General features: G+C 37.9%; 1 protein-coding gene across 3 annotated transcripts in view; it reads right to left on the bottom strand.

The window, feature by feature from the left end:
• Positions 1 to 905: 905 nt before the first annotated feature.
• Positions 906 to 12,929, bottom strand: part of LOC124953136 (homeobox protein OTX2-like) — a 64,321-nt gene continuing 52,297 nt past the window's right edge. For all 3 annotated transcript variants that reach the window (XM_047504087.1, XM_047504088.1, XM_047504086.1), the window contains 2 exons: positions 6,356 to 6,510; positions 906 to 2,036 (listed from right to left, as the gene is read on the bottom strand). In XM_047504087.1, the coding sequence (XP_047360043.1) occupies positions 1,317 to 2,036; positions 6,356 to 6,510 (875 nt within the window). In that variant the 3' untranslated portion in view covers positions 906 to 1,316. The remainder of the gene's footprint in view (positions 2,037 to 6,355; positions 6,511 to 12,929) is intronic.

Genomic DNA, 12,929 nt, shown 5'->3' on the forward strand with positions numbered 1-12,929 from the left:
CATGCTTTGTTAATTTAATTTCAAATCATATATTTATATGGCTCGCTTGGTAATAAGTATAAAATAAATGACTACTATTTGTTATGCAACAAGTATTAAATCGGTAAATTATGCGATGATTAATTCTGTCAATATATTTTGATTAAATTCTTTAAAATAGATTATCTCCGTGTTCACCCTGTTAAAAACGGACGTGATCATTTTATTATTTCCGACGGAAGATAATCATGCATAATTTTACGTTGTTTTGAAACGAACGAAAAAAAAAAAGAAGAAAATTAAGAGAAAAAGTCGATTGTGCTTTGTTTGCTTTTTTCTTTTCTTTTTTTCTATTTCTAACTCTGTCACTTTGCATTTTATTGGATATCATTTATCTCGAAATATTCGTCTTTTTCTATTTAATATTATTTCTTCCACTTTGATAACTCGAAAATTATAATAAGTAAATATCCCTTTATCATTCATTCATTTACTCACGCTCATACTTTCTCTTATTTACATTTTTAATGAAAAAATTATAGAAGAAAATGTATTCCGTGAGTTTCCAAAGAAAAAGAAGCTATATGAAATATATACGAATCTTAAATCAAAATCTCTGCTAAGTATTTATAAGAAATCAAAATAATAATCGTGCAATGAAAATTTCGAAGTAGAGAAGATGACGACAATGCGTCGAGTTACGTGACAAGTAAAAAGAAAAAGAAAAAAAGAAAAAAGAGAAAAAGAAAATTGTTCGAAGCCTCTGAACTATGCTTTGATATCGATCAGTAAGAGAAGCCGTTTCGCGTAAGCTTCTGTAAAACAATGTTGCTCGCTCTTAAATGTTAGTGGGGCGGTGGATGGGTGGTGAGGAAGTGGGAAGGGTGGAAGGGGTGAGTGGTGTGGTTTAAGTAACGATTTCCAAATAATGGTGAAGATTACGTTTATTAACGAAGCAAGAATAATCGCGAGAAAAAAATGAATAAAATCAATTAATGAAATTCCCTTTTTTGTTTACGACGATCTTAAAAAAAATCGACGAAAAGAAAAAACAGAATCTCTCTTGGGTTCTGTTGAAAAAGCTTAGAAAAAGAAAAAAGAAAAGGAAAAGAATAAAAAAGAGAAAAAGAAGAATAAACAAAGGAATCCATCGTGGACCGAAATTAATTATCGTCGGAAGAATCGAGACTACCGTTTATTTCGTGACAATTAGGAGCATTATTGATACGCCAATGATAAGATGATGCCGAAGATGATACCGTCGTCGATGAATTAGGAACGCTCCCGATAGCCTCTTGTTGTCCACGATGAAATATCCCTGAGGTCCTGGTGTTGCGCTATACCATCGCCTGATATTTTTGATCGGGCAAAATGTACCCATCGTTATCAGTAGTAGTATTCGTCATCTCGTTACTGCTACTTGGATTGAGATGATGGGTAGTAAGATGTGACATCGAAGACGTTAATGCCATGTTATGATGATATTGGGGATGGTGATAGTTCCCCTGCGGACTGTGATGCATGTGGGATATTTGGGTCTGATAATAATCACCGCTGGTGTATGGATTCTGGTAGGCATTGTAAGTCTGCCCTGCATAACACTGACTCGGATTCACGGATCCGGGTGATGCAGAGCTCCACGTGAAACCGTATTCACCGTGGTGAATCTGGTTCATTGGCGGAGGATACGAGGATGGAGGTAGCTGACTCGATCCAGGTGTGAGCGGGGGTGATGGTGTCGTAAGAGCACTGTTGGCACCACTTCCACCGGTTGGAGTTACACCAAGCCGTGGATAAGACGAACTGGCCGATAACAACGGCGAGTTCGTACTTGGTGCCTCCTTTCCACGTGGTGGGGAGACCGGTGATGAACGTCGACTTGGTTGCGTCGACGAGCTGGTCGTAGCGGCCATTTTCCCACTCTGGTTTCCATTTGTTTGGGATTGGCTCGCTCTCGGTGATCCCTTAGACGGTGAGTTTTGTTGTTGCTGTTGTTGTTGTTGTTGTTGCTGTTGTAGTTGTTGTCTACATTTCGCTCGACGATTTTTGAACCACACCTGGAATATAGTAAAAAAAAATACCTTTTTTTTTTAAGAGCTCGAAAGAAAAGACATCCAAGAAGATCTAAAGGATTTTCTATTTGAAAAGGAGTCTTCCTTCATATGAAGTTGATGGAGATTCCATATTAAGAAAAGAAGGTGGAAACGTAGGAGGACATCGAACTACGTTGAGGGTAAACTGAACGGGGAGTTAATCGACGCAATGGGAAAGTAATCGCGGGCGGACGGGCGTAACATTTCATTAAATCGCAACAATAACAGGGATTCAAGAAGGGACCACTCTCCGTTGTCCTCTCTCTCTCTCTTTCTCTCTCTCTCTCTTTCTCTCTCTTTCTCTCTCTTTCTCTCTCTTTCTCTCCCTCTCTTTCTTATACTCACACTAGCGTAGGAGCATCCCCTGGGATCTTTCGTCGTTTGCCGGCACGCATGCGCGAATCAAAGCTTGAATCGTACGAGCAAAGGGTGTTTTCAACCCCCGTGGCGAGATCGAATGGTTCTGGATATGTATACCTACCTATCTTGTGAATGTACGCTCTCACAACATGTATATATGTGCGTATATACATATGTACCTATATATGCATGTATGTATATATATGTATATGTGCGTGTGTGTATGCATATGTGTGTGTACGTGATATATCTCTGTTACAACAACAAACAAACTGAATACGTGTACATGTATATGTGCATCTATGTGTATGTCCTCGAAAAAGTGTACTCACGTCGACCAGGAATGATCGTCGAAATAGGGGTTGAATCGTGAGATACAGAGAGAGAGAGAAAGAGAGAGAGAGAGAGTGAGGAGGGGGGTAAGTGGGACAAAAAGCATCCCCTAGCACGCCGCAAACTCTGTCTATTTCTCTCCTTTTCTATCGCGTCTCGGCGTGGTCTGTTCTCTAATCCTAATACACAATGTGGCTAGGGGTGCGATCCTATGAATCTATGCCCGTACCTTTAAAACCAGGACCCGTCGTTATTGTTGTTATTATCGGTACAGTACTGTAACAGTTGTTCTACTACGTGCACTAGATATATGGGATTTTAAGCAAGAATGCAGTTCAATGAAACAGATCGATTTGAGTACTTCTACCGATTGTTGTAATGACGATGATAGAAAAACAAAAAACGAAAAAGAAAAAGAAAAAGAAGAGGAGAAAGAAGTAGAAGAAATAGAAAAAAGGAATTCGAAAAATGGCACAAATTATTCCAAGTTTCTTTTCTTCTTTTCTGAATAAATAAGTCGATGAGTTTGGGACTGTCAAACTTAAGAAAAAAATGATCACGTCGTTCAAAGTGAAAAGAGTCAAAGGGTCGAAAAAGGGGATACAAAGAGACAGAGAGAGAGAGAGAGAGACAGACAGACAGACAGAGAGAAAGGCATTATCGGTCTATGTTTGCACAACGACACCCCCTTCCAGAGTCTAGCTACCCCAACAAGCAACGGAACGAGCAACGGTGGCATCCGAAGAGCCTGGAGCGACGATCACACCGCACAACACAGCATCGCTTGTCTATCTCTTCGTATACGCGCATATGTACGTGTATGTGTGTATATATATATATATATGCGTATATGTATGTGTGTTATGTACTCTCCGTGTGTGCTCGCGTATCATCGCCTAGGTGCAAATTGCACTACCATCTGGTTTATATTTAACGCGAGGAAAACCAACCAAACGACCGATCCCGTACGATACACACACGGGGGTCAAGCGACGGGGAGAGATAGTGAACGCTGAGGGAGCGAGTGGGAAGAGAGAGGACGGGGCAAGGTACAGGGAGGTGGTGGGTGCAAAGGGGGAGACGCAGCTGCGTTGACACTTCTGTTATGACAAATATATTTTCTTATTTGTACTATTAATAACTACAAACGGATTGAATTCGCCTACACGAATTATTTGTGTGATGGATAGCTTTTTTATCTATTTACTTTTCTTTTCTTTTTTCTTTTTATATTCTATTCTATTCTATTCTTCTTTCTAACGTCTTTTCACGTCTTCACGATATATAATAATAACAACTTTCGCTTTCTTTCATATCATTGATATTCGTAAATTCGCACCTTGTGCTATTTCTTATCACTGACATTCGTAAAATTGTGCTTTATTAATTTTGGGGAAAAAGTTAAAAATTAAATTAGAAAATAATATCGAAGAAGAGTGACGTTGTTACTGCAGCTGCGAAGTTCTCCGATCTTTTTCCTATTTCTATTCGTCGTTAGAGGAACACAGAAATGAATAAAAAAAAAAGAGAAAAAGAGAGAGGAAGAGAGAAAGAAAAAGAGAAAGAGAGAAAGAGAGAGAGAGAGAGAGAGAGAGAGAGAGAGAGAGAGAGAGAGAGAGAGAGAGAAGGAAAGAAAGAGAAAGAAAGGGAAAGAGAATCAAAGGTCGAGGAAGAGGGGTTATAATCTAGGAACAAATCAAACTATACTTCGCACATCGTATACTTTTCTATGTTCCCTATATACTTATATATATATATATATATATATATATATATATATATCAGTAGTAGTAGCGATTCCAGGCTGCATCAAAAAACCCCTCCCCCACTGAGATTGAGAGAATTTTCGAGAAAGACCCCTCCCATACATCGATATTATTGGTACACGCCTAGAGAAGGTGATCGTACTGTCTACGTTTCGTGTGTGCCTATACGCCAACAAATTCTCCCTCCCTCTCTTTCTCTTTTTCTCTCTCGTTCTCTCTATACGTAGAACCGCGTGTGTTTCACGTACATATGTACAATACGTACGAGTTCTCCCTTTTCGATCGGGAGCCCTCCATTCACGGAGGCTTAACTTCGCGTCGCGTGGAAACTAGCCCACCCGAATTTCCACACTGCTTTTGTGTCCTATCTATCTCTTGTCCCGACGATATGGCGGTGACGAGAAACGTATTCTCTTTATTTAGTTTGTCTCCGGTCTTTAATCGAAGAGAGAAATCTTTGCTTGTCTTTTTTCTTTTTTTCATTTTTCTTTTTTTTTTTTTTTCCTTTCTTTTGAACAATAATTTTATCATTATTAATAATTTTCATTGAATTTCATCGAACGATTTGTCAATTTAAAAAATATATTTATGAATTATAATACATTTGGTTATATATATATATATATATCGATACACGGATAATGTTTTGTTAATGAATATAACAAAGATAGTTATTTTTGCGTTTTTTGTTAATATATTTGTTATTACCAATCGTTATCCGATTTATCCATCCATTCTTTCTTTTGTAATTCAATGAAAATTATGTTCAGATGAATGAGAAGAAAAAAAGAAAAAACAGAAAAATCGATCAACGAACAGTCCTAGATTAGGATTTATATTGGATAATTCTCGTATCGTTTCATATACGATTATTGAATTCAATCGTTAAAAACATGGCAAGATTTAAGATTTGATTTGTTTTCGAATAAATTCTTACGTAGAAGATAGATATATACGTTGATTTTGATTCGACTAAACAAACAAATATATCACGATAACGACTGGGCAAATATATCAATGGAGACACGTGTATTCAATTATGGTGGTAAATTTTAAATTCCTTTTACGATTCCGATTGGAAAGTCGATCTGTTAGGACACCGATTGTCAAATGGAGATGCTATATATATATATAAAGACCGCAATAAAACCGTCAACGAGCTCGTCGGGATAGCTGTCAATGTGTAGTAATGCCTTGCTCTACTTTAGGACAATGCTGAAATGGAAAAGAGAACGTGGGACGCGACACCACATTGTGTAAATACCTTAAATCTCGTCTGTGCTTGCCGGAGCACGCAGTGTTCTTCTCTTCTTCTTTCTTTCTCTTATAGACACCCTCTCCCTCAAGTTTCGATTACTCCATCTCTCTCTCTCTCTCTCTCTCTCTCTCTCTCTCTCTCTCTGTGTGTCTCTTTCTCTTTTTCTCTCTCTCTCACTCTCTTTCTCTTTTTTTTTCACATTCATGATGCATCTACGTATTATATATTCTGATCACTACGATTTCTTACATCTATTCTGAAGGTACGCTTTAACATGATATAACTGTTCGAACGATTATATTATGCGTGCGTGCGGAAAGAAAAAAAAAAAAAGAAAGAAAAAAATTCCATCTATAAGAACCTCTTTCATTCGCGATAAAAACATTGTTAGGAATTAATTTTTCTTTCGTTTTTCTTTTTTTTTTTTTTTTTTTTTTCTTCCTCTAAAGGAAAGAAACTGTCAGAATATTTATACGCGATAATGTCTTTATACGATCGTACAGAGGTTTATACGTAGAGACCAATATGAAGTCGTCCGATAAAGAAATAACATTGAACAATTTTACCTGTACTCTTGACTCCGGTAGATTGATCTTAAGCGCGACTTCCTCGCGCATAAATATATCTGGATATCTTGTTTTTGTGAAGAGCCCTTCCAATACGTCAAGTTGGGCTCTAGTGAAGGTCGTCCTTTCACGACGTTGTTTGCGTTGGTTCATTCCTAAAATACAAAAAAAATGAAAAAAGAAGAATAAGTAAATAAACAAATAAATAAATCGGATAAAATCAATCGTAATTATTACAATAAAATCGACGATCGGATTTTTGTTTTACAATATCACAGGAAGTTTTGACTATTTCAAAATCAACATGACGGTTAGAGGATATATAATTTACGAGGAATAAAGAATCGAAACGAATTTCATGGATAAGAAATAATGTTGAAAGAAAGGAGAAACGATTCGACGCATCGTTGGACGCCACTCTGTAGTAGACAGAGAAAGACAGAAAGACAGAGACAAAAAGAAAAAGAAAGAGAGAGAGAGAGAGAAAGAGAAAGAGAAAGAGAGAGAGAGAGAGAGAGAGAGAGAGAGAGAGAGAGAGAGAGAGAGAGAGAGAGAGATGAAGGAAAAGGGGACGACATCAGTGGGGTGTGAGAGCGTTGCGAGGCCGCGATAGCGTAATTTTGAACAGCATCCTCCCCCCAAGCCTCCGCTCTCTGCTCTTCTCTCTTCTCTACGCTATACCTTCCTTGTGCCATCGAGCCTCGCTTGGCTCGTTTCGGGACCCACGTAATCCGCTTATGAGGGGGGTCATAGGGGAGTGGAGAAGAGTGGAGAAGAGTGGAGAGGAGAAAGAGGGGTTCTAGGGTGGTGGAACGTCGGCTACGAGGGGGTACACCCCCTGCCTCTTGCCACGGTACACACGGCCATCAGGAGAGAGAGAGAGAGAGAGAGGACCGAAGTCGCGAGGCATTTCTGTCTTTATCTATCTGTCTATCTATCTTTTTCTCTCTTTCTCTTTCTCTTTCTCTTTCTCTTCTCCAGCTGCCTCGACGATGACGACGAGGACTAGGGAGAACAGCATCCATGGACAACAACATGGACGCCGCAGTCAAGGAGTAAAAAATAGAAAAAAATAATAAAAAAAGAAGACAATAAAGTTCTGATGTCGTCGAGTTTGATCGTAAAGTCCAGTTGAGTTTTATCTGGTAGAACTTCAAAAAAGTGAATACACACGTGCACACAAATAAACTCTCTCTCTCTCTCTCTCTCTTTCTCTTTCTCTCTCTCTCTCTTTTCTTAATTCATACGTATTACTTTCCTCAATTTCTTCAAGTAGAAAATTTATGATGCTTATTTTTTAAAAGGTAATAACTTTTCATAAAACGAACGATCTTATCTCGATTGAAATGAATAAAATTAACATTATTGTTAAACATTATCGTTAATGTTATTTTATCTTCTGTATTATTGTATTATGTTCTTATCTTTGTCAATAATCGTAGTATTATTACCTTTCGTATGCGAAACGACATTACTTTACGATTCTTAAACGCGAACATCTATAATTGATATTACGAATGTTAATTATATAATAAAGATTTGGCTTGTAAGAATTAATGTTATTTATATTTCGTTATAAAGAAAATTCGACGAAAAAAAAAAAAAAAAGAAAAAAAACCTGATTAAGTTATTATAAATCGTCACGTTATTATAAGTATTATTTGTATCAATGTTAAATGAAATAACGTTGTAATAAAAAAAATAATAAAAAAAAAATTTATCGATATATAATTTATTGATTAAAACGAAAATAAATTTAATTTGATGTTTCACGAAATTCAACGATTGAAATTGTACATTTATTATAAATAAAGAAATGCTCAATTAATAAATAAACGTTAATTTATCGATTATTAATAATAATAACATTGATCAAATGATAAAAGTTTATATATATATATATATAAACTAAAGAAGGGAGCGGTTCTCGTAAAACTATTATTCGTTTCGTTCAATATTCTGTAAAAAAATCTGTAGGTTGAATGTGTTACGTATTGGTACTTTTGACCGATGATGAGAAAAAAAGAGAGAGAGAGAGAAAGAGAGAGAAAGGAAAAGGATGACGATGCCTACGTGGTGGTATCGGCTAACGAACTGGTCGAGTGGGCCTACCATTTGGTTACCGAACGAGATCTAACGAGTAGATTGCGTCGGTCACAATGTACAAATTCCACGGGTGCTTGGCTACCGTCGTTGCTCGTCACGAACGCGACACGCCTGTGATCGTTGGATCTATGATATCTATCTTTCTTCTTGCCTGCAGCAAGATCCACCATAGTCGGAGAAAGAGGGGTGGAGCAACGAGAAAACAACATAAAAGAAAAAGAGAAAGAGAAAGAGAGAGAGAGAAAGAGAGAGAGAGAGAGAGAGAGAGAGAGAGAGAGAGAGAGAGAGAGAGAGAGAGAGAGAGAGATGAACACGAAGGAAAAGAGGATGCTTGATTGTCAAGTGGGCGTTGGCTGCTACCATTGACGATGGTCTTTGCCATGTTACCGAGTTTGACTCCCTTTTGCAAATGACTTCTCTTTTCTTATACTCGTTCGAAACAATAGAATTCTGATTAAGTTCTTTCATTATTAAAAAATAGTAGTAACGATTTAGATCCTCCTTAATTTTACACGAATTCGTACTGAATTTTTATCGCGTCGACCTTAATCACGGATCATTTTTGAATGTTAAAAGAAAAAGAGAGAGAGAGAGAATATGTAAAGGGATTCGCTTCACTTAGATATAAACGTTATAAATTGAATTGACGTCGATAAAGGACTCCCGTAGACGATTTCGTTAGAAAGAGATAGCTTGCTAAGCAACCCTAAATATCTCGGCAAACACCCGCTGCGTCCAGGAGTATGATTCGATTTATTATCGTCCCAGTGCGAGTGAGAATCTACCAACGTTGGTTGAGGGGGTTGGTATAAGGGTTGCTTTGGCTCATTGGGCCCACAACGAGATCAGTCGCGACCCTAATAGCAAATTCGTTTTCTGTTTATTGGATTCTTCTCTCCCTTCGTTGACTGTCGACGTCCTTCTCCTCCTCTTCCTCCTCCTCCTCCTCTTTCTCCTTCTTCTCTTTTTCCTCTTTCTCCTCTTCCTTCACTTCTACCACCTCCTCTTATTCCATCTTTACCATCTACCACTACCACCATCTCCGTCATCTTCATCCTCCTTGTCTCGTATTTCGTGGCACCCGAAGTGGGATGAAAGTCAATGGACCGCCAAGCGAAATTTCACGCTGATTTCTCGCGATAGCTAGGTATATCCTCTTTCGATGCAAATTATAAAACGATGTAAAAGTTTGCCTTCGTCTTTTCGAGGGTGCCAAGGCTATCGGTTTTCTATGATGGATTACGTAATCGCTAGATCGACGAAGAAAAAAGGGGGAAAAAAGAGAAGATAGAAAGAGACAGAGATAGATAGATAGATAGAGATAGAAAGATAGATAGATAGAAAGATAGATAGATTGAGAGAGAGAGAGAGAGAGAGAAAGAGAGAGTGTTTTGATGAACACTTGCGATGACTCTCTTGGTTGTCTCTTGGTATTCATGGAAGCTGAGATGCGAAGAAAAGTGAGAAGGCAACGCGAGGAGAGAATCGAAAATTAATTAAAAGCTAAAACGCGAATGGGTTCCCAAGAGGAATAAGAGAGGAAAAAAAGGATGAAGGAGATAGAGACAGAGACAGAGAGACAGAGAGAGAGAGAGAGAGAGTAATAGTAGTAGTAGCGAAGAGATGGATTATTCAGGGTACCGTGGGATGACAGCACGTGGCTTGACAGGAGGGAATGAGAAAGAGAGAGATAGATAGAGAGAGAGAGAGAGAAAGAGAAAAAGAGAGAGAGGGAAGCTTCCTAAAAGGCCATCAGCTATGAAAACATTTGGCCGACTTTACGTTTACGTCCTGACCGGCACGGAATTGTAACTAAAAGGGAATCGATCGGGGCACTCATCAACACCTGTAACATTTTATTTTCTATCATAGTGACTTCAATAAAATTGTAGGAATGACAAAATTTACTACTCAACGATGCCTACTTATTCTACATTTAATTTGCGTACCGTGACAAGAAGAGAAAGAACAATTCACATTATTATTATTATTATTATTATTATTATTATTATTATTATTATTATTATTATTTATTATTTCTTTCCTTTTCTTTATGCTTCTTTCTCGAACTAAGTTTGAATGAAAATATTCTACCTTTGATATCTGATGTATTTACGTCATGTACTTATACACAAATGGATAATTAACATGGTATTATATGTATATAATTAGAAAATAATATTTTTCAGTGAAACTGTTTTCCATTGATGACGAATCTAATGAACTGTAACATAAGATGATTCTAAGAGAAATATACTGTTTTATTCATATAACAATGGTGTCCCTTATAAATACGAGAAGGTTTTTAATAACGGTAAAAGAATATCTAAATGATCGTAAAAAAATTAACTTGGAAAAGTAGGAACGCGCGTGTGGCCTTCGTCTCTGGACGTCCTTACTCGATATAATCTAACTCGGAGAAGCATAAGTAAGTAATAGAATACCAACACACATCCGGGACAAGCGGATATAATCGGATAAGTTTCGCATTACGCGTGTCCTCCGTGAAAAGTGTCCTTTTCCAGGCAAACGTAGCATATATATGTATGTACGTACGTACGTATATATATATACATATATGTATATACATATGTATGTATATATTTATATATGTATTGAACTAGTGTTAAAATGAAGGTTTAAACCAAAATTTCTGATGATCAATTGCTACGTTGTGTTTTTTATTTTCTGAATAGGAAATAGAGAAGTCAACGTTATGAGTAGAAAAGAGAGACAGCGAGAGAGAGAGAGAGAGAGAGAGAGAGAGAGAGAAAAAGAGAGGAAGAGAGAAGAAGAAGAAGAAGAAGAAGAAGAAGAAGAAGACAACTGGAACGAACGAAAAGTCTCTTCCTTTTGAGGGGCGAGTGTCAATGTCGCTATACGTGACATTTCACTCAGTCTCGAGTGTTTATCCTGCAATTAGGATCCCGGATTTGTATTTGGATTCTCTCCGCCCTCCCCCACCCCATCATACCACACACACCATATACTCCACCATACCCCTCATTCCCCATTCAATCTTTTCTTTCTTTCTATCTCTCATTCTCCTCGAACGACTCGCAAGTCCACCTACTCAATTTGCCGGTGACACGCGCCGTCGGCGAGAAGAGACCTCTTATACATACCTAACATTCTCTTCGCACTCTCCCTCTCTCTCTCTCTCTCTCTCTTTCTCTCTCTCGCTCTCTCTCGTCGAGTTTTGTGGCCACTTCGAAAGGACGACGTGCGCACGTGCTGATGCCACGTGCCACACCTCCCCCTACCCCTCCTCCTCCCCCACTCGCCTACTCCACCACCCTCGCCATCCCTCGTCGCTTCTCCTTCTAAACCTGACGCCTAATTGAGCGATCGAAATACTACTACCGATTTGACGAGCAAATCTTTTGACTATTCTTTTCTACTCCATCTCAACCACCTCTACTTCCTCCTTCTTTTACTCCCGTCGATCTGATTTCATTTACAAAGGACAATCGAGATGTTTCTAATATTCTCATGTTTTTCCTTCTTTTTTCTTTTTTCTATTCTTCTTTGTTTTTCTTTTCTTTTTTTCTTTTTTTTTTTTTTTTTTTTTTTTTTTTTTTGCAACTTCGACAAAGTGGCTGTTATCCAATCTACGTGATATCGAAATTAGAAATTTTAAAGAGACGTGGAGAACGGAGCGGGGAAAGGGAACGTTAGGAGAGACGACGTTAAAAGGATGGACAATTTCTCTGTGACAACAAATAGTTGTATCGTCCAATGGGAAAAGGACAAAAGAGAAAGTGAGAAAGAAAAAGAAAGAGATGGGGGGAAGAGAGAGAGAGAGAGAGAGAGAGAAAGAGAAACAGAAAGAGATAGAAGAGATAGAGAAATAGACATGTGACAAAATTCTCACGTAACACCCACTAAACTACCCTCTCCTCGTTTTCTCGATTTCGACTTCTAAAGTGTTCTTTCCTCTTCGTCATCCCCACCACACCCATCCACCACTACCCTTACCCCCTTGAACTAACTTTCAACAATAAGAATTAATTCATAACGAATCGACGTGTTCGAATAATAAGTTCGATTATTTGCAAGAATATTAAATATCTTTATAAATTTAAATATCTTTGTAAATGCGATTAATTGCATCCTGTTGGCCCTCGCCTTACCCCCTAACCATCTAACAACCTCAAAAAAAAAGAAGAAAGTTGACAAAATTTAGAATTACGAATTTCTTCGAACATTTTCTCTTTTCTTCTTTCTTTTTCTCTTTCTTTTTTTTTTTTGTTTTCCCCAAGATCCTCGATAATCTCAAATAACACTGTCAACGTGATTTCTGAGTGATTTCTAGCTCGTTAGTCTAACGTTTCAATATTCGACGCGCCCTTCTCTTACGTTCCCGCACCCTCCCCTTTTTTACATGCCTCGAGGCTATCGTCGCCGTTCTTCCTAAAGTGAACGCAGGGTTCACGACCCTTATATACGCGATTGCATAATAAAATAA

Source organism: Vespa velutina, chromosome 11 (genome assembly GCF_912470025.1).
Source record: "Vespa velutina chromosome 11, iVesVel2.1, whole genome shotgun sequence".
In the NCBI taxonomy this organism is placed as follows: domain Eukaryota; kingdom Metazoa; phylum Arthropoda; class Insecta; order Hymenoptera; family Vespidae; genus Vespa; species Vespa velutina.